The sequence below is a fragment of the Capricornis sumatraensis genome, chromosome 8, assembly GCF_032405125.1.
Source record: "Capricornis sumatraensis isolate serow.1 chromosome 8, serow.2, whole genome shotgun sequence".
NCBI lineage: Eukaryota > Metazoa > Chordata > Mammalia > Artiodactyla > Bovidae > Capricornis > Capricornis sumatraensis.
Window position 1 is genome coordinate 21,841,726 of NC_091076.1, and position 27,754 is coordinate 21,869,479.

At 42.3% G+C, this 27,754-nt stretch overlaps 1 protein-coding gene across 1 annotated transcript; it reads left to right on the plus strand.

Moving 5' to 3' along the window:
• Positions 1 to 403: 403 nt before the first annotated feature.
• Positions 404 to 27,754, plus strand: LOC138083468 (fasciculation and elongation protein zeta-1). The gene is made up of 8 exons (XM_068977340.1): positions 404 to 439; positions 11,892 to 11,978; positions 13,871 to 14,045; positions 17,158 to 17,429; positions 18,361 to 18,441; positions 20,680 to 20,755; positions 24,935 to 25,000; positions 27,738 to 27,754. The coding sequence occupies exons 1-8, from the start codon at positions 404 to 406 to the stop codon at positions 27,752 to 27,754; spliced, it is 810 nt and encodes a 269-aa protein (XP_068833441.1).

The following is a 27,754-nucleotide window of genomic DNA, read 5'->3' on the forward strand; positions in this document are numbered from 1 at the left end:
TTTGGTCGAGGGGCAGATTTAGTTCTGGAGTCGTTTCTTTATTGCCAGTGGTGTTTTAATTGTAGACGCTACCACTAGTATCGCAATGGTGAGAAATTCCTCTTTTTTTTTTTTTTTTGGCCCTGAAGTTCCTGGCTAGGGTCCATTCTCTTGGCTCCTTCTCTCCTGGTAGTGCCTGAAATTCAGTTTTTAAGCTGCTTCACTCCTCCATGCTGGAAGGCAGATGATCTCAGCCTGGCACGCACAGAAGCCTCTCTCCTCCCCCGGCCTAGCTCTTCCTTCCTCCAGGCGGGGCCAGGCCACAGATGTGCACTAATGAGAGCTTCTCTTTGTTTACAGGGTTTGGGATGCTCTGACAGACAATTACATCCCTTCACTCTCAGAAGACTGGAGGGACCCAAACATGGAGGCTCTAAATGGCAACAACTCTGACACCGAGGTACCTCTGGGGCCCCTAACTTAACAGGGCTTGAGGAGCTGTGGATTCCAGTTTAAAAAAATTAAAAAAAAAAAAAAAAGCATCCAGTAACTCAGCAGTCTTCCCCATTATGTAACGAAGCTCAGCATCATTGCTGGGAAGGCAGGGATTGTGGAGGAAGTGAAAAGTAAGATGAAGGAGGACATCCAGGGTATATGAGGTGAATGGAATGATTGTAAAATAGTGTAAATGCAGGTCACTTCTGTTGCTCATCTTTGCCCTACAATGTGCAGAATTAGGTGATCTGAAGTAAGACAGGAGGGTGACTATCACAGGCTTCTTTTGTGTTCAAACAATGATGGTTAAAAAAAACAATCAGGGTTTTCCATCTAAAATGAGCAGTTCAGTCCATCAAAAAAGCAGTATTGACAACACGCATGGCTGAATTCCTCTGCTGTCCGCCTGAAACTGTCACAACATTGTTAATCGACTATACTCCTATATAAAATAAAAAGTTAAAAAAAGCAGTATTGACAGGCTTGTGACAAGCTCAGGGCCTGGCTAATGGCCACAGTTGGGGCCCAGGTAATAAAGAGGTCGTCATGCAATAGAGAGCAATTCTTTTTTTTTTTTCCGTATATTTTTTGTTGGCATATAATCGCTTTACAATGTTGTGTTAGTTTCTGCTGTACAGCAGAATGAATCAACTATATGTATATGTATCCCTTCCCTCTTGGGCCTCCCTCCCAGCCTCTAGGAGGAATTCTTTATGAAACTCAACCAACCAGGCATGCATATGACTGGGCCTGAGTCATGGTCTGTGGTTACTGACACCAAAGAAGAAGGTAGCCTACCGGCTTCTGAAAAAAGCAGAAAAGGGAATACTTGTTTTGAGTTGATTTGCATAGGTTTCAGGAGTTCCAAAATGCCCCTCCTAGCTGAATATACGTGCAGAAAAATATTATTAAATCATATAATGGCTCTGTCCTTGCTCAAAGCCCCGTTCTACTCTGCTTAGTTTTCTAGTTTTCGCTGCAAAGCAGATCTGACAATTCCCTATCAAGAATGCTGTCACGATTCTGTGGGCTCAGCAAAAGAGGGAGAGAGGTGGATCTGATCTTTCTAGGTGCTCCAGGATTGAGTCCAGGGAAGGGCAAGAACCAGATTCCCCTTACCAGGTGATATTTCTGTAGACCATTGCCCAAAATAGCACAGCAGAGAGATCAGCAATCAGTTGATTTGTTGAAAGGTGGCTCTACATAGCCTTTCTAACTCTTCTAACAGTTAGGTATTCAAAATACCCAGAACCTTGAGGCTTTGTTTACTGGGCAAAATAGGCTTTGAATCTCAGAGATTTGCTACAACCCTACTTAGCATGGATATAGGATGTCTCAGGTCCTGTTTTGAACTCTTGACTGCTTTTTTTTTCTCTTGCAGTGCTTATTTGGATAGTGTTGAGTCTTTACCGAAAATGCAAAGGAGAAGATAAGCAGTAATAGAGTAAATCTCATTACTGAAATGAAATCAGGCCTGTCGTGGTACAAAAGGCAAATTTTGCTTTATTATCTCCTTTGTCACCTTTCTAACTCACTTTGTGGATTTAGCCAAAAAATATATATAAGATAACCTCCCCTTCGAAAGGACTCTAATTTATCCTCACTTGCAGATTTCCCTTAAGAGGGTTAATATTTCAGGGGAAACTGAATGACCCTGGGAAAGATGATCTCCTCATAGAATTTTCTCTATCTAGCCCATGGAAAAGGACAGGGTAGCAATAATGGATGGATTAAAGCTGTTTCATTTCAGCCTCCTTTATTATCTGTATTCATTACAGTAGAAGCTCTTTTGACTGACCTCAGTTTAAATGACTTGCTATGTTACCAATGCTCTGTATTGCTTCTGTAAAACATGGTAACCAGACACCCTTGGCATGCAGTGTCCCCATGGCTGGTTGGCCTCTCTCTGGCAAGTCCTCTTGTCTCTACTTCTGCTTAGTTCATTGCCAAGGATCAGTTATATTTGCTTTCAAACCTGTTCATGCTTGTCCTTGTGACTATAACCAATTTAATGAAATAGAAGCTGTAGGGTTATGAGTGCAAAAAGAGTCATTTTTGCTTTTATAAAATTAAAGTAACACATGTACGTAATTTTAAAAGTCAAATCATGCTTTTAAAATAATAGTGAAGTGAAGTCGCTCAGTCGTGTCCGACTCTCTGTGACCCCATGGACTGTAGCCTACCAGGCTCCTCTGTCCATGGGATTTTCCAGGCAATAGTACTGGAGTGGATTGCCATTTCCTTCCCCAGGGGATCTTCCCGACCCAGGGATCAAACCTGGGTCTCCCACATTATAGACAGACGCTTTACCGTCTGAGCCACCAGGGAAGTAGGAGACAACAAAAAATACATACAGCAGCCCCTGACGTAACCTTTCCCTGTTCCACAGAAGCAGTCACATCTACTGTTTTTAGTTATTTTTTTGGTCAGGCATCTACAGTTTCCTAAATAACACTTTTATATTGCTATTTCTTTGATTATTTAAAAAAGCAATTTTGTTTGTTATCTATTATGGATGAGAAGATTCAATTCTTTTGCATCACCTCAAATACTCCCATTTGGCCTTCCCTCTTGTCACCAATTTATCATTAAATCAATCTTATGTATAGATACTGGGCTTCCTGGTGGTTCAATGGGTAAAGAATCTGTGTCTAATGCGAGAGTCCTGGGCTTGATCCCTGGGTCAGGAAGATGCCCTGAAAAAGGGAATGGCTACCCACTCCAGCATTCTTGCCTGGAGAATCCCATGGACAGAGGGACCTGGTGGGCTATAGTCCTTGGAGTCAGCAAGAGTCAGACAGGACTGAGCGAGACAGGGGAGGAGGATATATAAATATGAGTATAATTGAGTAAATACCCTTTGTTGCTGAATCATGGAGTTTTTTTTTTAAAATACTTCCTCCCTTAACTCGGAGTGAAAAATTGCCTTGGTTTTCATTTGCTTAGTTTCCTGTACATTTATCATTAGTTCAACTCCAAATTCTGAGTGAACTCTAAATCTCATATGTATTTTTAAAAATCAGATAGTATTTTAATTTTTAAAATTAATTTAATAAAAGCAAACTAGTACCCTCTATCTTTCTTCGATAAACTAATATGGTTGTATTCTAGATCTAATGTACAGCTTTTGTCTTGGGAATTCTTCTTGCTTCTCTCTCCTGTTCTGATTGCCATATTTTTATCTTTCTGGGTGTGTTCTCTTGTTCTGGTGAAAATAAATTCATTCTATTCTTAAGAAAGGGTGGAAGGAATGTATTTGTTAGAACAGATGAGAGTGTTTTTATTTTCCTGTCATACATGTGATTGAGAATTTGACTTGATAGAGTTATTTTAGGTTGCAAAGGAATATTTACTTAGAACTGCATAGTACCATTCTCGTATCTTTCAGCTTTCAGTTACTACTGAGAAACCCCAAATCCATTCTGATTCTTTGTCTTTTATACGTGACTCTCTTTTGGTTCTCTTTAGAAGCTTTGAGGATATTCTCTTTTTCCTTTCTCATTTCTTTTACAGTAATGTGCCTTAGAGTGAGCTGTATTTTTTTCATCCATTCTGCTTTATACTCCGTGGGCCCTTTCAACCTGGAAGTTCATGACTTTAAATTGTGGGATGCTTTCTTGTTATTTCTCTGAAGACAAATTGTTTCTGTTTTCTGCCTCTATTGAGATGATTATATGGTTTTCTCCTGTATTATGTCAATGTGATGAATTACATGAATTGATTTTCAAATGTTAAATCAACCTTGCACTCTTGAGATTAAACTCGCAGCTTTACTGAAGAATAATTGGCATGCAATGAACAGCACATGTTAAACTGTGCGGTTTGCTAGGTTTTGACTTACGTTTATGTCTGTGAGACCATCACCACAAGATATTAAGCAAGATAGCAAGCATGTCTCCATGTCCATCACTTTTCCTTTTACCCCCTATCTTCAGGCAACCTGATTCTGTCACTGTAGATTAGTTGGCATTTTTTAGGATTTTGTATAAATAGAATCGTGAAGCATGCACTCTTTTTGTCTTCTTTTAAAATTCAGTATAATTATCTAGATATTCATTCATTTTATTGCATGTATCTACATTCATTCCTTTCTGTTGCTGAGTAGTATTCCATTATATGGATATACCATAATTTTCTTATTCATTCACCTGTTAATGGACATTTGGGTTGTTTCCAGCATTTGAATATTGCAAATAAAGCTATTATGAACATTCTGGTGTAAGTCTTTTTGTGGACATATGTCTCTGTTTTTCTTGGATAAAAACCTATGAGTGAAATGGTTGGGTCATATTGTAAGTGAATGTTTCACTTTTTAAGGAACTGCCAAACTGTGTTCCAGTTTAGAACTCAAATTACCCCACCAACCCTTGGCATACACAGCCTTTTTGATTTTAGTCATTTGAGTGGGTATATAGCAGCATCTTATTTTTATTTTAATTTGCATTTCCCTGATAATATATGATGTTGAGCATCTTTTCATGTGTATCCTCTTTGGTGAAGTGCCTATTTAAATCTTTTGCCCTTTTTCTTAGTGGGCTGTTTGTGTTATTATGGAGATGTTCGAGTTCCTCATGTTAAAAGATAAAATGAAGCATATTAAATTTTTGACAGTTTATTTGAGCAAAAATCTGTTAAAATCTGACAGTGCCAAATCCAAAGTGCTTAAGAGTACTCCGCCCACAGAAGTTAGAGGAAGGACTTTTACAGAGAAGAGGTGGAAGCAAAGGAAGGAAATAAGTTGATTGGCTCTAGTTTGAGTGGTTGTTTTATTTGGGAAAATCTGATTGGCTGTTTGTGAGTGATTGTCCTTTGGTTTGATTCTTAACTTTGAGGCACTGGAGGTTTGGTTTTGCTTCGCTTAGGAACCTCCTGAAACATTGAAGTCACCTTAGCCTAATGGTCTCTTTGTTTAATTAATTTAAAACATACTTTCTAGATATAGATCCTTTGTTTGCTGTATGTTTTGTGAATATTTTTTTCTTGTCTATGGATTTATTTTTCTTGTCTAAGAAAGTTAAAACTTTCTTAACATTATCTTTTGAAGAGAAAATGTTCTTTTAAATGAGGCAAAATCCAATTTATTCAGTTTTAAAAAACAGCTTGTGCTTCTCATGTAGTATTTAAGAAATTGCCAAGGCCAACATCACTAAGATTTTTTCTTATCGCCTAGAAGTTGTGTAGTTTTAGCTTTTATATGATTTATGATCCATTTCAAGTTAGTTTCTGTGTATGGTGTTAGGCTAGGTCAGGGTTCATTTTTTGTGCATGGGTATGGCTATCTAATTGTTTCAATACAGTTCATTGGAAATATTATCTTTTTCATATTTAATTGTCTTGGCATCTTTGTTGAAAATCAATTGACCTAAATGTGCCGACCTATTTCTGAATTCTCTATTGTGCATCTATCTGAATGCCAATACTCTACTGTCTTTGTTACTGTAGCTTTATGGTAATGTCTTGATAGAAAGCATATGTCTTTCCACTTTGTTCTGTTTTTTCAAAGTTGCTTTGACTATTTTAGGTCCTTTGCATTTCCATATAAATTTTGGAATCATCTGATAAATTTGTACAAACAAACTTGCCAGAAGTTCAGCTGTGATTGTGTTAAATCTATCGAACGATGTATGTGTATAGATCAATTTTTTATGTAATGTGATGAATTACTGCACCGGGTCTTCAGTGCTGCGTGTGTGGGCTTTCTCTAGCTGTGAAGAGCAGGGGCTACCCTTTGCCTTGGTGTGCAGGCTTCTTATTGCGGTGGCCTCTCCTGTTGTGAAGCGCAGGCTGTAGGTGCTCAGGCTCCGTAGCTGCAGTCCATGGACGTAGTTGCTCCGTGGTGTGTGGGATTCTCCTGGACCAGGGATCAAACCTGTGTTGCCTGCACTAGCACGCAGACTCTTATCCACTGTGCCACCAGACGAGTCCCTTGTTAGCATTTTAAGGATTTTTGCATCTGTGTTCATAGGACTCTTTTAGTGTTCTTCTCTTGTAATGTCATAAAATGAGTTAGAAATTTTTCTTCTATTTTCTGAAAAAGTTTCTGTTATCCTGGAATTATTTCTTCCTTAAATGTTTGATTGACTACACCAGTGAAACCATCCTTCTCTGTGAAAGTTTTTGATTACCGATTTAATTTCTTCAATAGATATAAGGCTATTCAGATTTTCCATTTCTTGCTGATTTTCTTTAATTTTGGTAAATTGTGTTTTTCAAGGAATTTATTCATTTAATCTAAGTCACTGAATGTACTGACCACAGTTGTTTCTGATATTCTCTTATTCTTTCAATGTTAATAAAAGCTAGAGTGATGTTCCCTTTTTTATTACTGATATTGTTGATTTGTGTTTTCTCTCTCCTTCTGTCCCTTCCCCTCACCCCCACTGCATCAGTTTATTTATGGGTTTATCACTTTTATTGATTTTTCCAGAGAACCACTTCTGGTTTTCTTTTTTTCCTTTTTTGCTTTTTCATTTTCCAGTTTGTTTATTTCTTCCATAACTTTATTGTACCCTTCTTTGTACTTAAACTAGGGTTTTACTTCACCGTTTGTTTCTTTAAGCTTCTAAGATGGGAGCTGGTGGCTTCCTTGGTGGTTCAGCAGTAAAGAATCTGCCTGCCAATGCAAGAGACTCGGGTTTGATTCCTAAGTCAGGAAAAAACCTTGAGAAGGAAATGGCAACCCACTCTAGTGTTCTTGCCTGGGAAATTCCATGAGCAGAGGAGCCTGGCGGACTACAGTCCATGGGGTCACAAAGAGTCGGACACGACTTACTGACTGAAAGCAGCAACAAAGGTGGGAGCTTAGATCCTATTTCAAACTTAGAAAAAATGATTTTGTTCCATTTGGGCTACAAAGTAGCATGGACTGGATGGCTTATAAACCATAGAAATTTACTTCTCACAGTTAGGGAGGCTGGATATCCACAATCAGGGCGCCAGATGGCTGGTTCTGGTAAAGGGCCTCTTCCAGCTTGAAGACTGCCAGCTTCTCTGTGTCCTCACAGGACACATGGTGCAAGGGAGCTCTGGGAGCCTCTTTTATAGGAATACAGACCCATTCATGAGGGTCCCACCCTCCTGAGCACCTCCCCAAGGCCCTACTTCCTAATGCCATCACACTGGGGGCTAGGATTTCAACATACGTGTTGAAACACACATTCATTCAGACCATAGTCATAACACAGCATCTTAAAACAGGGAAGTTTTAAGCATTGCCTCAACTGAATCCACAGTTTTAATATGGTATGTTTTCATTATCATTCAGTTCAGAATATTTTCCATTTTTCTCTTGTGCTTTCTTCCTTGGCCCATGGGTTACTTAGAAAAATGTTTATAGATATCATTTTGTCATTGATTTCTAATTTAATTTAGTCAGAGAACAAAATCTGTAGAAATAAATCTTTTAAAATATATTGAAACTGATTTATGACCAAGCATATGTTGTATGTTTGTGAATGTTCTATGTGCCATTGAGAAGAATGCTTATTTTGCAGTTGTTGGTTGTGATGTTTTGTACAGGTCAACTAGATTAAGGTGGTTTATAGTACTGTTGGATTCTTCTGTATCCTGACCTTTTTGTCTCTTTGTCTTATCAGTTATCAAGAAAGAAGTGTTAAAATCACCAATTGTTAATATTAAATCATGGATTTGTCTGTTTCTTTCTTTAGTTCTGTTAGTTTTTGGTGTACATAGTTTGAAGATCTGTTAGTAATTACCCACACTTTTATTATTGCTATGTATTCCTGATTGACCCTTTTATCATTATGATATGCCTTTTAATTTTATTTATCTACCTATTTTTGGCTGTGCTGGGTCTTCGTTGCTATGCAGGCTCTTCGTTAGCTGCAGACAGCAGGAGCTATTCTCTGCCTGTGGCACGTGGGCTTCTCACTGCCGTGGCTTCTCTTGTTTCGGGGCATGGGCTCTAGAGTGCAGGATCAGGAGTTGTGGTGCATGGACTCAGTTGCTCTGCGGCATGTGGGGTCCTCCTGGACCAAGGATCAAACCTTCCTGTGTCTCCTGCGTTGGCAGGTAGATTCTTTACTCCTGAGCCACTAGGGAAGCCCTGAAATATCCTTCATCTCTGGTAATACTCCTTGTTTTGAAATCTACTTTGTCTGATATGAATTTAACCACAAAAGCTTTCTTTTGCTGTTAGGTAAACATTTTTCAATCCTTTTACTTCTCACCTATCTGTGTCTTTAAAAATATATCTTTTATAGATTATATGTAGTTGGCTCTTTTATATTTATCTGACCATGAGGATCTGTGCTTTTTAGTTTATTGTGTTTAGTTCATTTGCATAGTGTTTAATTCATTAACTTTTAATGTTAATAGTTTGTGTTTAGGCATACCATCTTGCATTTCTATTTGTTCCACCTGGGTTTTTCTTTTATTGTTGGTATTCCTCTGTTTCACCTTCTCTGCCTTCTTTTGGGTTAATTGGATACTTTCTGGTCTTCCATTTTATTTCTACCATTGGATTTTTAGTTATACCTCACTATACCTCTTTTATTAATTTAAAAATATATTTTAAATTATGAAAATATGATAACACTTTCATATTATCATATCATATTGTATCATATGAAAGTTTACAGGAAAATTGAAAAATACAGAACAAAGTTACATATAGTCCCACTATATCTTAAATTATTTTTTAAGCAAATAAATTAAGATTTTTAATTGGAATTTCAATATCAAACTCTCAAAAATTAATAGAATGAATATAAGAGAAATAGAATACAGTAGACTTGAAAAACACTGTGAACCAATTCAACATAAGTAAGATTTATTCAATTTTCACACAATAAGGATACAAATTCTATTCAAGTTCCCATACAGTGTAAACTAGGAGACACTGGAACATATCCAGGGACATAAAACAAGCTGCAGAAATTTCATGGGATCTGAGGACGTATGAGTTGGGTATAGCTCCCATGTTACCAGGAACTCACAGTAGCTTTCACACATATCTGACTCTTTGTGACCCCGTGGACTGTAGCCCGCTAGGCTCCTCTGTCCATGGGATTATCCAGGCAAGAATACTAGAGTGGGTTGCTGTCTTCTCCTCCAGGAGATCTTCCCGACCCAGGGATCAAATCTGGGTTTCCTGCATTGCAGATGGATTCTTTTACTATCTGAGTCATCAAGGAAGCCCTCACAAGCTTACAATTCATTTCAAATCTTGTTTTGCCCACGCCTGACAAATCAGACTATTACGCTGTGCATCAGAGAGAAAAGAGAAGGCTCTAATTAGGAGTCATCCATGCTGCTGCCCAGCTTCCATGCTTCCATAATGTCTGAATGGCAGGAAGGGTCAATGCCTAAAAATTCTCTCCCCGCCTTCACCAGGAGCCCAGGGGGAGGACCTTGGGCAGGGGGCTGGGGTAGTTGAAAGATGCAGTATTAACAGTCAGTGAGGTAAACTTGCTAAAATTGGCCGTATCTCAGAAAATGTAACTATTCCATTTAAAAAATAGACTTACTAGGACAAAAATTCTGCTTAGAAACTGACTAACACTGGCTGTCAGATGCTTATATATTATTATAAAAAATAATTCAAACAAGAAAATAAAACTTTCTGAGCAGGAGCCTAACTCCTACCACAGGACTTCCTAGCCCTAAAGAAATTTCTACCATGAGAGAGTAGTTGTGAAGAAGCCGTGGCTACAGGAGTTTCCTTCTGCACAGCTGGGAGCTGTGGGAAGCAGGCATGTACCATAGGTGGTGGACTTGGCAGAGAGAGGAGCATATGGGTTCGACAGCAGAAATAGATGTCACCATCTGGCACAAAAGCCCCTCAAATAATCCCATTACCTCGCTGTCCTACCCCTTCCCCAGGTTGAGAGCAGATGGCCTTTGAGATGTATTTGAGTTTTTTGTTTTTGTTTTTTTATGACGTAGTCCTCCTTTTAAGCAAAAGTAGATAGAAGGTGATACATTGTTGGGGGTGCCTGCCAAGGTAGAGTTTAAGGAAATGGGGAGATGTTTCTGAGGATGGATTCCCTCTGACATGACTGCTTGGACTGGAACCGGAATGTTTCCTGGGGGTGCTAATTAGAACAGGAAATGTGTAATCCCCAGTAGTCAGACAGACCAGCATGCCAGCTGTTGGTGTACAAGTGAAATTGATTCCTGGATGAGAGGTGTCTGCAGAAAGATTTCCTGGAGGCACTTCTTGCCAGGCTGGAGATGACTTTCAAATGAGACTCCTGGACACAGACAGCTTGTTAGTTTGTTTAGTGGCTTATTGTTCAGTCACTCAGTCAGGTCCTACTCCTTGCGACTCCACGGACTGTAGCACTCCAGGCTTCCCGGTCCTTCACTATCTCCTGGAGTTTGCTCAAACTAATGTCCATCAAGCTGGTGATGCCATCCAATCATCTCATCCTCTGTCTCCCCCCTTCTCCTCCTGCCTGCAGTCTTTCCCAGCTTTGTGCTTATTTTGTGCAGGATTTGACCATCAGTGCCAGGCTGTGGCCTCTTGGGACACAGGTAGTCAAGTCAAACACGTTGTGAATACCTTGCTGGGCTTCAATATCTAGAACCTCGATGGTTGTCGACTTTCAGTCTTGCTTGGGATGGAATTTTGGAGACAGTGCAAATATTTCAGTATTTGCTGTTGCTGTTGGAGTTTGTTCTTTGGTTTGTGTGGTCAGGTGGTTCCATGGCATGTCCTGTGGAGCTCTGACACATCCCTCATCAGCTATGACACTGTGCCTAGATTCCAACAACACGATGACTTTTTGTTAGATTTTAAAAGCATGACTATTTGGGCTGGAACAACTCACCCTGTATAATATCTGCATGCTAAGTGGCTTCAGTTGTATCTGACGCTGTGTGACGCTATGGACTGTAACCCACCAGGCTCCTCTGTCCATGGGATTCTCCAGGCAAGAACACTGGAGTGGATTGCCATGCCTTCCTCCAGGGACTCTTCCCAACCCAGAGATCAAATCCATGTTTCCTCATTGGCAGGCGGGATCTTTACCACTAAAGCGCCCTCTAAAGTAAAATCTGGAAACAGAGTCCCAGTTGAAACTCCTTAGATAAACAAATGTGCCTTTGCTGCAGGAGTTGGTTGCCATTATTATTCACCTTGAGAAGGTTCCTTGTTCACCTGAAGGTGACCTGTCTATGGGTTAAACAACTATGCTTCTCCTCTTGGGTGAGAATGGTGCTGGCTACACATGCCTTACTGTCTTTTCCTGACCATGTTGGACCCAGTGATGTATGCTGTATGGACAGAGTATTCTTGGAATTGAATGAAACTCTACACACCTCTCAGATTCCCTCTTTACACAGTGGATGGCTGGGGTGGTCTCTGTCAGTGCCATCTGTTCTAGAGACTGGAGAGAATCCTAGTTCTGCTGATGGTCAATCAGAATTCCATCCCCCCTCTTTCCCCCTTTCAGATCCATGAGAAAGAAGAGGAAGAGTTCAATGAGAAGAGTGAACATGATTCTGGAATCAATGAGGAGCCTCTACTCACAGCAGATCAGGTATGAATATGTCTTGGTTCTCGGGACTTTTAGTTCTTTTGATAGAGAAAAAGTTTGAGTACTCACTTGCCACATGCCTTTAAGGTGACAGAAAAAATGTATGGTCTTATGGTGGCTCTGTCATAACTGAGAATGTGTTTGATAAGGGATTGCATGTCTCTTTAAGACTCACTTTACCCACCTGCAGTAAATGGGAATGTAATTCCTGACATGTGCGTCAGGTGGGGTCTGTGTTTGGTAACAGCCGGAGAGGGGCCCGTGTTTACTGCCTTCATTTCCTGCTAAGCCTTTTTATTCCAACTCATTGTACTTGGTGTCAAGACACTTAAACAAGGTCCCAAATCCTTGTTCTCATGAGAATAGAAATGACAGTTGAGGCTTTCAAGTGATGGATATTTTCTCGTATTTCATAAAACATTGAAAATGTTGAACCTTCCCAAAAGAGTCTTAGAAACACTCATTTGGTTAAAAAAAAAAGATATGCTTCACATTTTATTGACTTACTGACATTTTGATTTTAGTAATTTGTTACTTATGGAGAATACTCCTGGGTCTCTGGATTCCTCTTTCAACCTTTCAGTCAACAACTATTTATGGGCACTTGCTTTGAGCAGGCACCTTTCAAGCATTTTCACAGAGCGATTCTGAAAAAGCTCTACCAGGAGCCTTTGGTGCCAGAAAGTGCTTTTCAGTAAAAGGAACTCTTTCATATCTGTGGTAAAGGGTGGGATATAAACAGATAAGAATCAAGAGATTAAAGGGAACTGGATTGAAAAGAAGAGGCACTAGCATTTATTCTTGTGAATTTCGGGAGGAAATGCAGTTCAGTGATCCAAGTTCAACGATAATGACTTCTAGGGAAAGAGGAACTCAGCCATAAAATTCCAAAGAGGGATCATGTCATTTGCTTGTATTCCATGAATGGCTTAAGTATCCCCTACATTTGTGAGTGGAGATGGGGAAGCTTTGGAATAAAATGGAAATTATGCCAAAGGAGGGAACTCTAAGCGCCTTTATCTTTGGTCCAGCCTAACATAAAGGAACCCACTTCAATGACCAGTGGCCTTGGAGCCAGAGCCCATCACAGCCTCAAGAACAAACATACAGATGCTCTGTTCTGACCAGACTCATCAGTGGCTCCTTCCAAAGAAGTAGTCTTTGCTCATTCCCTTTTCTTCATGTGTGAACAATTAGTGTCCAAAGTCCTATGCATTTTTCAGTAGTTCACCCTTTTCCCTTTTGGCAGTTATCTAATTTTACTCTCATCTTCTAGAACCAGTCCCCTACAATAGTCTAGATTATAGTTGAGTTTCTTACCTATTTTCTGCTGCCTAGACCCTACTTATTCTATTATTATTTGTCTTGATTTGCACTTGTTGGCCAGCTTTAGTTCTTGTCCTGGTGAATTCTGGAGGTAGAGCTTTTTTCCTCTATGTGAAAAGCAGTACATGAGTTTGAGCTGTCCTAGGAGCATGGCCGTTTCTGGTCATAAGCGTCATCACAATGAATGGACTGGATTTTGTGTTCGATTTGGGTGGATGAAATATTCTCCCACTCAGGAAGAAAGTGCCCAGCAAATTGAAGTAAATGTTCCCTTCCAGGCGTCTCTGCTTTGTTTCCTGAAAGAGCAGTTTATTTCCAATAAAGCACTCATCTAAATGGTGTTCTTGGAAGAGGTTTGACGTTAAAGAGGGCTTTGCGTTAAAGGGAGAATGTTTGCAAGCCTTCGGTCAGATCTATTTTTATTATTATTCAATATTTATTAAGTAACAATATTGCTTTAGGAATTTTACAAAGACAGCAAATTAGGCATATCTTTCATTGACCATCCTTCATGATGAGATATTCCTGCAGCAGAGAAGAGTGAGTGCTCTCTTGTGTACCCTCTTCAGGTGATTGAAGAGATTGAAGAAATGATGCAGAATTCCCCCGACCCTGAAGAGGAAGAGGAGGTCCTGGAAGAGGAGGATGGGGGAGAAACCTCCTCCCAGGCGGACTCAGTTCTCCTGCAGGAGATGCAGGCCTTGACCCAGACCTTCAACAACAACTGGTCCTATGAAGGTGAGGGTCCTGAGGGTGGACTCGGGAAGGATGAACTCAGCTCTGCTGGGTAGGGCATGTGCTTCCCATGCCACTAATAGAGCCTCGGGATCTAGGGAGTTGACATCACTGTTCTTACTGTGTATCAGTAGAGAAGTTCGCATCACAGAGGGTGGGGAGGAGGCAATCGAGCAAAATTAAAATGGTAAAATGAACCAAAGAACAAGTAGAGGAAATCTGAACTCACTATTCCAAATGATGCTTCCCTGGTGGGCTCCCCTGGCAGTCCAGTGGTTAAGACTCTGCCCTTCCAAGACAGGGGGTATGGGTTCAATTCCTGGTTGGAGTACTAAGGTCCCACATGCTGCACAAAGCACCACCCAAAACCCCCACATGATGCTACCATAAAGTCAATGAAGACCATCTACAAACAGTGATGACAATAATAGGGCGTATATTTAGAGAGCTTTGGAGTGCCAAAGCCTGTTGTAAAACTTTGTACGCATAATCTCATTTCATGCCTGTAGCAACCCCATTAGGACTGAACTAACTGAGTTTCTGGACGAGTAAGTGACTTGTTTGGGGCAATTGTCGGGGAAATGTGATTTAAAAATAATATCTCCTCCCCACCCGAGAAACCTTTTCACAGTAAGGGAGAAAGGAAACAACTTTATTATCGAATAAGCATGAAGCCAGAATATGGTGCATATCACAGTTCAATCAGTTCAGTTCAGTCACTCAGTTGTGTCCAGCTCTTTGCGATATGAACTGCAGTCTGCCAGGCTTTCCTGTCCATCACCAACTCCTGGAGCTTGCTCAGACTCATGTCCACTGATTTGGTGATGCCATCCAACCATCTCATCCTCTGTCATCCCTTTCTCTTCCTGCATTCAGTCTTTCCCAGTATCAGGGTCTTTTCTAGTGAGTCAGTTCTTCGCATCAGGTGGCCAAAGTATTGGAGCTTCAGCTTCAGCATCAGTCCTTCCAATGAATATTCAGGACTAATTTCCTCTAAAATTGACCGGTTTGATCTCCTTATCACAGTCATCCACTAAAGGGCTTGCAAAACCAGAAAGAAACCTCACCTTTACCTACAGGCAATTGGACACAACCCATTACATTGAGGAAGTTTTGCAATTTGGAGTCAGGTGATGAGTGAGGCCCCTGTTTTGTTTCTTGGTGGTGACTTTTCAAAGCAGAGGCTCCCAGATCTTTGAGAAAACATTCCTGAGTCCTGAGACTGGCAGGAGGTGTATTTAGCCATGAAAATGAATGACACACATTTGAAAAGGACAGAGAAAGAGATTCTGGAAGAAAAGGGAAGGAAGGGAGAGGGGAAGTCTCTTCCCTTTTTTTTCAACAGGGAGAATTGAGCCTCTTTTTTTTTCCCCCATCATGTGGCACGTGAGATCTTAGTTCCCCAACCAGGGATCGAATCACACCCCCAACAATGGAGGCATGGAGTTTTAACTGCTGAACCACCAAGGAAGCCACAAGCCTCTTACTTTTAATGCATATTTGCTCCTACAGCACCTTCAAGTCATAAGGGGGTGGAGCCAAAGTTTGAAGGCAGGCAGGTTAGCTGCAGAGTCCACACTCTTAATCTGCATATCGTATTAACTCTCTGACACAGGTTTGTAGTAATTATGATCCTGCAAACAAAGGGGCAGATGGAGCGTGAAATTAAAAGATGTAATACCAGTGGCAAAAACGGGTATAAACTTATCAGTCTGTAGGGATAATGGTAACCGTGCTGCCAGAAGGGCCACGTCCCCTGGGAGTGGATTTGCATGGGGCTAGCGGGGCTTACCAAACGACAGAGAGGGAAGGCGGGATGGTCAGGGTATAAAAGTCCAAACTCTTGATTAGAATAGTGGCGGAAACAGAGGCATGACCTGAGGGACTGAGTGCTGTAAGTAAGACTGTGGCTCCAGAGTGGAAGCAGGGTGATGTTAGCAGAAAGAATCTGCTGGGAGCTGTGGATTTGGCCCCAGCACTGCATTCACAGCGGCTCCAATCAGGCCATTCTCCGCCACACAAAGGTCCCATACACAGAACTCTCAGTGAAAGACTGGGAGAAACAGCTGAAACGCAGAGTGAAATGGCAAAACCAGAAGGAGGAGGACAGCTCCAAAGAGTGAATTGAAGGAGAAGGTTGAAGTAAGTCAGCAAATACCCCGGGCAGAGCCGGGAACGCAGAGAGAGAGGAGAATAGATTCTGATGTAGAAGAAACAAAAAGGCCGTTAGAAAGGAGCGCATTCGAAAAGATGCTCCCGAATCTACTTTAAATGAAGAAGTCTGAGGGGATAAGAATTTAAAATAAAGTGATCGTGTTCTGTTCTCCCAGGTTCCCTTTTCTTTTCTCTAACAGTAGCAGAAGACTCGGTGCCAGCAGGCCAGGCTTCATTTTTCCATGCGTGTTGCCTGTCTTTGCATGTCTCACGTATTTCTGGACACGTACGCTGTGACACAGGACAGTTGGTGTAGAGGCCTCAGATCACTGCCCGTTTTGCTGTTGGCTCTCTCTTGATCAGGTCTTGGGAATAGACACCACCTCCCTATTGCTCTTTGACAGAGATGTCGAAATCTTCTTTATGTCCCTCTCTCCCAATTCTTGACCCATTTCACGTGAGAAATATTATATGTACTCAGTTGCTCAGTCGTGTCTGACTTTTGACGGCCCCATAGACAGTAGCTTCTGTAGACTCCTCTATCCATGGCATTTTCCAGGCAAGAATACCAGAGTGGGTTGCCGTTTCCTCCTCCAGGGGATCTTCCTCACCCAAGGGTCAAACCAGCCTCTCTTGTTTCTCCTGCATTGGCAGGTGGGTTCTTTACCGCTGGCACCATCTAGGAAGCCTGAGGAATATTATAGAGACAGAGGAAACCTAGGGAGACTGATCAGGCGATCAAACACCACGTGTCTGTCCACCTGCATTTTTGTGGACAGAGTCCACAGGTCTCCCCGGGGGTTGGTTTTTCTCTCCCCTTTGTTTTCCCGAGATGATGTTTTCTTTCACAGTCCGTAACTGGTCCTGCCTTCTGGCATGCGCCTGAATCGTGCAGGTCCTTCTGGGCCCCGGGAGCCTCTCCCGTGGGCTGGAGGCAGTGACCCTGCAGGACGGTCTTCCCCTGCAGGCCTGAGGCACATGTCTGGGTCTGAGCTGATGGAGCTCCTGGACCAAGTAGAAGGCGCCATCCGAGACTTCTCGGAGGAGCTGGTGCAGCAGCTGGCCCGCCGGGACGAGCTGGAGTTCGAGAAGGAAGTGAAGAACTCCTTCATCACGGTGCTCATTGAGGTGCAGAACAAGCAGAAGGAGCAGCGAGAGCTGATGAAGAAGAGGCGGAAAGAGAAAGGGCTGAGCCTGCAGAGCAGCCGGATAGACAAGGGAAGCCAGATGCCGCTCAAGGTGAGAGGACGGCCCGGCACGAGGACCAGGGGTGTCCAGCTTCTGGGGTTCCCGTTGCGGGTCCCGGGACCAGACCAGCTGTGGCCCCAGACAGACCTGTCCTGAGCCATGACTGGGCAGGAACCCCTGGCAGACAGTGGGGCCATGAGAGGAAGAGCCTACCCATCTCCTCTGCGCCCCCAGAGGACACCTGGTCTAATTGAAGGAGACAGGCTGTAACTCTAGAAGAGAAATGAGTACAGCTATGTGCTTTAATAGGCAAGACTCTAGGAAGTGGGGTGAAGGTATTTAAGACTGAGTGGAGTTGTGCCCTGGTACCAGCAGTTTGTAGTTCTCTTTAGGAGGTCATTAGGGTGTTTCAGGATTGAAAATTATGACACCTTGTCATAGTGACCGGATTCTTCCAACCAGTGATTCTCAATCAGGGAGGCTCAGCAGAATCATCTAAAGAGATTTCTCAAAATACCTATTTCTGAGTTCTCTCCGAGAGCTACTGAATGGGGCTTCGGGCATGTGCATTTTGGAAAAAGCTTCCTAGATGAGGACGAGTGCTTCACATCCATCCTTCTCAATGACTGGGCATTTTGTTTTCTTCCCTGAGACATTTTCACGGTCATCTGTCCAAGTTTTCCTGTGCTGCTTTATTTTTCTGTTTACATAACAGAGGCTGAAATGAGGAAACCCAGGAGTGCCTGGGGAGGTGGGGGGGCTGGGTCTTATCACCCGAGGGACTTACTCAGATAAGAGACTCTGAGATGCTGCTATTTCTTCTTGCAAAGCACAGGCTGAAATTTTGGCCTGTCTCATAGCCCTGATCTTTACTTTCTAGTTATAAAACCCCGGGGCCCTGATCTGGGATGGTGTAGAAACTGACAGGTCTGGGTAGCTTAGGGAAGACTTGCCCTTCTGAGTCTTGCTCCTCTTCCCCCAGCGCTTCAGCATGGAAGGCATCTCCAACATCCTGCAGAGTGGCATCCGCCAGACTTTCGGCCCCTCGGGAAGTGATAAGCAGGTACGGCCTGTCTCTCTGCTCCCAGTTCCCTTCCCAGACTCTTGCTACTGGGTCTCCTCAACAGAGTGGGGGATGGGGACACACTAGAATTATCCCAGCATGGGGGAAGATTGGGGGGTGGGGTGGGAGGATGTCCTAACAATTTCTTCTATTCGAAGGAGAAGCAGAATGTGTCTTTTTAAAGGCAAATGGTTTTTTGAACTTTTGTATTAGAGGCCATGGTGAAAACTCAACACTCCTTGTAGACCTGTGAGTTCAGTTGCTTTCAGAACAAAATGAGTTAAAGGAGAACCCGCTTCATGAAAGATGCCGTCCAAGGCTTAATTAGCTTTACCACACTGGGCTTCCCTGGTGGCTCAGCGGTAAAAAATCTTCCTGCAATGCAGGAGTCACAAGAAATCAAAAGATGTAGGTTTGATCCCTGTGTTGGGAAGATCCCCTGGAGGAGAACATGGCAACCTACTCCAGTATTCTTGCTTGGGAAATCCCATGGACAAAGGAGCCTGGTGGACTAAAGTCTATAGGGTTGCACAGAGTCAGACACAACTGAAGCAACTTAGCAAGCACACTGGGCTCCTAGCGGAGCCAGTCCCACCAAGACTGCCTCTTCAGCTGCCTTGCTGACTGTAACCCACACTGCAGGGTCTCCAGTTTGCCTTCACTTAATCAATTACTTCCCTGAGAAATGGTTTGCATTTTTGGCTATCTGGTGCCTGCCATGTGCTGAGCTCTGTTGCTAGGCCCCCAGGCAGTACATAGATGAGTGAGTCCTGGTCCTGCCCTCAGGAAGTGCGTAGTCTAACAGAGAGTCGGTGTGTCCAAAGACACCTTTGAGAGCGTGCACAAAAACTGTATGTTTTAGGCCTATTTGTGACTGAATCCTAGGTATTAGAATTCTGGAGCTACAGACTGGGAAGAGATTTTCGTTGTTGTTCAGTCGCTCAGTCGTGTCTCACTCTTTGCGACCCCATGCACTGCAGCATACCAGTCTTCCCTGTCCTTCACCGTCTTGTGGAGCTCTACCGGGAAGAGATTTTATGAGCATGTAACTTGGTCCCCTGAGTTCACAGAGGTAGAACGAAGGCCCAGAGAGATTAGGCAATTTTCCCCCAGGCCACACTGCTAGTGGCAAGGCCACGTCTAAAACACAAGCCTCGTGGTTTAGAGCTTTTCTCAGTCATGATGTCAGGCTCCCTCAGAACCTTCCAGGTCCCTCTGGCCAGTGTTTTTGGATAGCCCACTGGACACTAAGATGATTTTGTTGTAGGAGCACCTCATCTCCACCAGAGGGAGCAAACCCAACATCCCAGACCCTGGGCGGAGTTGAGGTTTTCTCGCTGGTCATTTTGACAAAAGAGAAAGCATACATTCTCTAGTTGCCCTGCAGAGGAGAAGGAAATATACACCCACAGAATGTTCTCTGCTTTTAGCCCGAAGGACCAAAAGCTCACCAGTATTCCTAAATAATCAAAAAGTTTCTAGTGTCAGAAGACTTTATTAGCTGGAGTGGAGGGACCCTTTTCCTGGCTAATAGGATCAAATCTTACTTTTGGTGGGAAGGAATTTTACTTTCTTTCTCATTTTTTTAAATTACGAAAGTATGGTAACATATTTACAGGAGACCTGGAAAATACAGAACAAAGTTACATATAGTTCCACTATATATTATAATTATTTTTTAAGTAGATAAATTGAGATTTTTACTTGGAGTTTCAACATCAAACTCTCAAAAGTTAATAGAATAAGTAGACAGAAAAGTAGAAGGATATGGTAGACCTGAAAAGCACTATGAACCAAAATATGGGGGTTATTTTCAAATATCTTTTGATATTGATTTCTAACAAAATTCCGTGAAGATAGAATAGACTCTGTTGATTTCAATACCTTTAGACTACGGCATTTTTGTACTCTGCTTCATGTCCCTAGATATGTTCCAGTGTCTCCCGGTTCATAGTCTATGGGAACTCAGAGAGAATTTGTATCCTACTGTTTTGTGAGAATCGTATAAATCTTAATTACGATAAAGTCTTCCTTTAAAAGAGACATTTTCCAAAGATGGGGGGAAATCCTGAAACCATGGTGCGCACATTGTTACGTGTGTTGTTGAGAACATCAAATTTGATGGAGCGTGTGTTTTTTAAGAGAAAAACCCAGTTCCCACGCAAGCTGTCAACCCATATCTTGGCCCTGGAAATGGGGCTTCTGTCTCACGTGCAGCACGCCCTGTTTGTCTCCTAGTACCTGAACACAGTCATCCCTTACGAGAAGAAGGCCTCCCCCCCATCAGTGGAAGACCTCCAGATGCTGACTAACAGTGAGTTCCTCCCATTCTCAGCCAGATCAACTGCTCGTTTCTGTCCCTCTTGCCCTGTGAGTTATACCCTTGGTGTCTCGGGCCTGAGGTTTCCCCAGGGCAATTTCTCTTTTATTTTTGTTACTATTATTATTATTTTTAACTGGAGGATAATTGCTTTAAAATGTATTGGTTTCTACCGTGCAACAATGTGAATAACTCATAACTATATATGTGTCTATATCTATATATATATAGCCCCTCCTTCCTGAGTTTCCCTCCCACCCCCACTTTTAACTTTTTATTTTATATTGGAATACAATATATTCCAATATATTGTGACTAACAATATTGTGTTAATTTCAGATATACAACAGAGTGATTCAGTTATTCATATACATGCATCTGTTCTTTTTCAAATTCTTTTCCCAATTAGGTTGCTACAGAATATTGAGCAGAGTTCCCTGTGCTATACAATAGGACCTTGGTTATCTATTTTAAATATAGCAGTGCAGTTTCAATGGATCAAAATGTGCTCCACACCATTGCATCATGTCCCCTCCATGGGGCAGAATTAAAGAGCTCTTCAGTGATACGAGGAGCTGCTTTGTCTTTTCCTGGTTCCTGGAAGGGGAGAGACTTGCCAGAAAAAACAAGCTGAAGGAGGAGGTTGAGCAGGGGAGCTTTCTGTGGTTCACCCACAGGTCTCAAGGCCGTGCGCTCTCCGCCTTGCCTGCAGTTTGAGATTGCCTTGTGTTCCCAAAGCAGGGAGCTCCTTCTAAGGGACTGACTGTATTTAATGAGAAGCAAGGTTTCTTGGGTGGGGTAAGACTGATGCGAGAGAATAGATTCTGGTTTTCCTCCCAGGCCCTGACTGTATTGTCAAGTAATATTAGCAAGCATTCAGAGCGGTTGGGGAAAACAGCCTGTGATCAAGAGCTGTTTTAGGCAAAGTCTCTTGATATCCATCAGACACTACAGCCCCCAAAGGGCTGGGGGCACAGGGTGTTAGCCATCAGTGTCAGCTTGATTTTTCAGGAAGAGAAAAATCCTAGGCTGAGATGTGAGGAAGGGCTCGGTAAATCACAAGGCCATCCATCACCCTGGCAATGATGCTCTGCATTGAGCAGCACACTAACAGCGTGCGCACCCTTGCTGCGCTGCCTCAGAGGGAATGGGCCACTGTAGGGCTATTTGATGCCTAAGGGGAGGAAGGGGGTCTTCATCTATTTGGCTGAAGAAGATAGATACCTCCTGGGCCCATTGCTTAAGGTGTCCAAAGAGTTCATTTTTATCATTTTGGAGAATGAAAGAAGAAGTTTCTGATAAATGGAAAACTTGCCTCCATCAATAGACACCATGTCCTTGAGAACCTGGAAGTTTAAATTCAAAGTGCATCAGCTTCCTCTTAACTCATCTGAAGCTCTTTTATTTGCATAAATATGCACTAAGATTTTTTTTTAATGGGAGCAGATAGAAACAAGCTGACATTTATAGGTGTTTGTGTTTTCACAAGCAGCAAGCATTTAGAAAATAATTTGGACAAATTATGAAGGTTGATATATGTAGAGCACTTTGTCATGCTGTTTTTTAAAAAATAAAGAGCTATAAATTTATTACAGATACCCACTCAGGAATTTAGTGTGAAATCCTATCAATTTAATCAAGAAACAGTGGTTTGTGTACACTTTTGAAGTTCATTTAAAAAATTAGGGCTAGAGTATATCCATCATTTAGAATACTTTGGAAACAGAAATGTGAATAAAGGAAAATAAACAGCTTCTTCCTCCCTTCACTGCGGTTACTATATGGTGTTTTTCAGGCATAGTATTTTATGTCTTTCCCATATAGTTGGGATTACACAGGCTATTAAATTTCATATCATGATTTTAGTCACATCAGTTAACATTTGGTTAACATTCTTTTTATGGCTCTCTCTTCTGTCGTATAGACATACCACATTCCAATATTTTATTCCTTTAAAAAAAACTGCCAACTTCCCTGAGTACCAACTTTCCTGTATGTTCTGAGAGCTCTCTTTTTTGGCACATCCGTGTATGGGTTTGTGAACAGTAATTCCTCTTTTCCCAACTCCTGAGTCAAGAACATAGGCCCAAGACTGGCCCTGGGGACTGGACAATTCTTGTAAATTTTGGATTTTGGAGACCACCTTAGTCACATGTTGGCTGGGCTCAGTGCAATTATTGTATTTTTATTGCTATCTTCTTGGTGGGCAGCATTTATTTTAGTCTTCGTATGCCCAGCTGCAACGTATTTTCAGCCTGTAATGTTGAAATGAATCCATGTCTAAAAATAGAGAAGAAAGAAAACAAACCATTGCCTGAATGGCCTGAGGTCCAGTCTTTTCTGGACCTGGCCAGGGACTCATGCCAGCGTCAGCCTCTGTTTCTTACCCCTTCCTGAGTTTTGGAGTCAAGTGGGCTTCCCTGGTGGCTCAGATGGTAGAGAATCCGCCTTCAGTGCGGGAACCCTGGGTTCAATCCCTGGGCTGGAAAGATCCCCTGGAAAAGAGAGCAGCTACCCACTCCAGTATTCTGGCCTAGAAAATTCCGTGGACAGAGGAGCCTGGCAGGCTACAGTCCATGGGGTCACAAAGAGTCCAACACGACTGAGCAACTTTCGCTTTCCATGACCCTGATTTGCAGCTTGTTAAGGTAATCAATGGAGAACAGGACCTGGGAATGGACTGGGGAGTCTCTCCATTGTTAGGGTGCCTCCTGACCTCAGTCATCAGGGCCAGTTGATCTTCCGTGTTTTCTTCACTTGCGAAAAGCAATACGTGTACACACTGCTATGTTTAAAATGGATAACTAACAAGGACCTACTGTACAGCCCAAGGAACTCTGCTCAGTGTTTTGTGGCAGCCTGGATGGGAGGGGGGTTTGGGGGAGAATGGATACATGTATAGATACGGCTGAGTCCCTTCCCTGTCCATCTGAAACTATCACATTACATTGATAACTGGCTATACTCTAATATAAAATAAAAAAGTTTAAAAAATGAAATTGAATGCAAAGATTATTGTATCCAGTGGAAAAAAAGAGTAATACATGTTCATGGAAAAAATCTGGACCTTACAGCAATATGATGCCAAAGAGAACATCACCTCGGGCCTCATACTCAGAGGTAACTGCTTTTTAGTTTCATGCACATTCTTCCAGACTGTTTTCTATGAATATTAACATTTATTATTTACTCTTTTAAAATTAATACATTAAGTTCCACAACCTCCTTTCTTCATTGATAAGTATGTCTAGTATACATACTCATCTATCTTTTTTTATGAAGCTGTTTGAGATGGCATAAATAGCATACACCAGAGTTTGCTTAAGGCATCTATTGATGATGAAATCTCTTGTTGGATACTCCCATCCCTTCTCTTGTTTTTGGATAGTATAAACAAGGTCCAGATATTAATATTTTTTGAAGGATTTTTTTACAGAGCTGACTTCTGCATCATGAATAATGAATATGAGAAGGTACTTCTTAGTTTAATAACAGAAACATCTGTTCTATGAAAACCCTTAAGTTTTAATCACTTTCCTATTGTTTGCTTCATATGTACTTTATATCCCTTTTCAACAAAAAGTCTGTAAGCTCCTTGAAGGTCATTTGTGCATTTCCACAAATTCTAGCACTGTACTGGGCATAAAGGAGAAGATATTTGTTGAATTACATTCATTTGCTCTTAATAAACTGGAGATGAGAACTTTTCTAATAATATCTGTATGAGTAGGACATCTTTAAAAACAGATTTATCAGAGTTTCAGCAGTGTGACAGCTGTTATTCTTAACATTTGGATTGCATCTGAAACTTGATTCCTTTTTTAAATTGCTTAATTTATTTTTATGATCATTAAAGACACATAATTCATAGGTGATGGGGAAATTACAGATGAGCACATGCATACAGAAAGGAAAGACTAAAAAAAAAGAGAGAAAAGAGGAAAGAGGACGTCAACTCATCAGTAGGGCTACCCTGATCCTTTTGATGGCTTCTCCTTCACCAGCAGGTGAATGCTGGCTCTTGACAGAGGCTTCTAGACTTTGCTCAACACTCAGCAAGAGTCTGATTTCCTTGACTCCTCTCTCACTATCTTTGGGTTGGTGGACTGTCTGGCCCAGAAGTGAGCTGTGTGCCCTGATTCGTCTTGACTCTTCTCTCTCTCCTCCCTCCAGTTCTCTTTGCCATGAAGGAGGATAATGAGAAGGTTCCCACTTTGCTGACGGACTACATTTTAAAAGGTAAGAGCAGAAGTGATCTCCGAGGCTCCCCTTCCCCAGGACTCTCTGTCGGCTGGAGGCACAGAGCCCACACTGTGGGCCTCCCAGAGCCTCCCCACTGGGTCAGACCAGGCAAGGGCCGGGGAGCTCCATGGACAACTGTGAGCGGGCCCTTGCCTTTGGATGTTGCTAGGAGGCCTGAGGAGGACATTCCATCACCCCCGAGTCACCAGAGCGACTCCACACAAAGAGACAGCCAAACCAGTACAAAGGGCTTATTGTTAAAAGTTCTGTGGAGCTTGGGCTGTTTAGTTGGCAAAAACAAAGCCTCAGGATACCTTTAACAATCTCGACTACTTGAAAGGCAGCAAACTAGGGACATGATTAGCTACATCCTTTTATAGCTATTTTTTGTTTCATCTTTCCTTATGGATCATAATTTTTTGTTTCATCTTTCATTTAACATATGTAAAAGTAGAGCAAATGGTGTAGTGCAGCAGTACCCAGCGTTTTTGGCACCAGGGACCAGTTTTGTGGAAGACAGTTTTTCCAGGGGGAGGGGAAGGGGATGGCTTGGGGATGATTCAGGTGCATACATTTATTGCACACATTATCTCTATTATTATTACATGAGCGCCACCTCAGATCATCAGGCATTAGATCCTGGAGGTTGGAGACACCTGGATAGTGAACCGTCACATGCTTAGCATTTGGCTTTAAAAATTATTAACTCCTGGCTGATCTAGATTCATTTATAACCACACCCAGCTTCTCCCCTCCATATTGTTTTGAAGCAAATACCACCCATGATATCTTTTTTCATCCATAATTATTTCAGCATGCATTTCTAAAACATAATCACAAGATCATGATCACAGCTAGAAAAATAAAACATTTTAAAGTATCTTAGAGGGACTTCCCTGGTGGTTCAGTGGTTAAGACTCCACACGTCCACTGCAGGGGGCAAGAGTTCAATCTCTGGTTGGGGAACTAAGATCCCTCATGCCATGTGCATTGGCCCCTCATCTCCCCCGTCCCAAAGTATCTTTGACTCTTTAACCAGTGTTCAGATTTCCCTGTAAAATTTTTTCAGTGTATTTCTTTGAATTAGGACCCAAAGAAGTTCCATACATTACAATTTCATAATGTTTCTCTTAAATCTCTTCATTTTATTTATTTGACTGCACTGTGTTATAGTTGCAGAATGTGGAATCTTTAGTTCCTGCGTGTGGGATCTAGGTCCCTGACCAGGGATGGAACCTGGGCCCCTGCGTTGGGAGTGCAGAGCCTTAGCCACTGGACCATCAAGGATGTCTTCTAAATCTTTGTTAATATATATATACAGTTTCCCCTTTCCTTCATCTCTCACATTCTTTGAATTTTATTTCATAAAGAAACCAAGTGATTGGATCCATAGAATTTCCTTATTCCGGCTTTTACTTGTTAGTTTCATCCTCATGGTTTCGTTTAATATGTTCTTCCACCTTTCGCATTTCCTGTTGTCTGGTGGAGCCAGAGGGCTGAACACATTCAGACATCCACACCAGACCGGACCGGGCAGGGCCAGAGGACTCAGTACACTAGCATCCACAGTTTTTGGAAAGCATTGGTTTATCAGTGGTTGGAAACGTCCATTAAGAGACACCTACCATCTGGTTTTCTTTCTTTGGGGGGATGTTAATATCTATATTAGTGTGCTCAAGCTGGTAAAACAGAATACCACTGGGTGGCTTAAACATCAGAAGTTAATTTTCTCACAGTTCTGGAGAGTAGAAGTCCATGATTAAGGGGCCAGTAAATTGGGTTTCTGGGGAGGGCTCTCTTCTCAGCTTGCGAGCACCTGCCTTCTTGCTGTGTCCTCGCATGGCCTTTCTTCTGCTGATGAGAGTGCCAGAGCCTCTGTGCTGCTTCTTACAAGGACACTAGTCCCAGCAGATCAGCACCCCACCCACATGACCTCATTTTAACCCTTCTTTCTCAGAGGCTGAGGGTTAGGGCTTCACCATGAATTCTTGAGTTGGGGACACAAACATCGACTCTGTAACACTTTCCACTGATAGTCATTCATGGTCCAGATTCTTTTTCTCGTTAGATTTTGCTCCACAGGCGCAAGACAACCTTGGGTGCAGTTTCTGAAGGCTTGTGGACCTCAGTTTAGAACCTCTGAGCTGTACTGTTCTGTAAGGATCAGAAAGATGAATCTTAAATTTCTGCAGGATGGATTTAGGCTCAACATTAGGAAGAACTTCTGGCTCTTAAAGGTTTTAAAAGAGCATCCCTTTTCTCAGAGGTTTGTGGAAATGGGTTCTGTAAGTCTGGGAGCCCAAGGGCTAGACTTTACCCCTCACGATCAGCTGAAATGTCAGTGAATGTATAAAACTAGTTAACACTTATGAGCTCTTTCTGTTTGCCTTTGAGCAACGCTGTGGGCTGGGCAGAGGCACAGGCTACTGTATACACGAAGAAAAACAGACACAGGTTATTTCCTGAAGGTTGTGGTTAATAACAACCAGACCCAGGATTTGAACCAAGGCGGTTGGGCAGCAGAGAACACCCACTTCATCACTACACTGAACCACCACCCATCAGGGGGTCATTCTGCTTCTGGAAGGAAGACACATGATTGCCGTCCTTCCCTGGCTCTCAGGGGGCGGGTGGCTCTCTGCTCAGGACACCGGCGAGAGGGCAGGGCCACTCTGGGCCGGGAGGCCTGGCCCCACGCTTGCTCTGACGTGCCCTCTCTCTCCTTTCCTTCCAGTGCTGTGCCCCACCTAA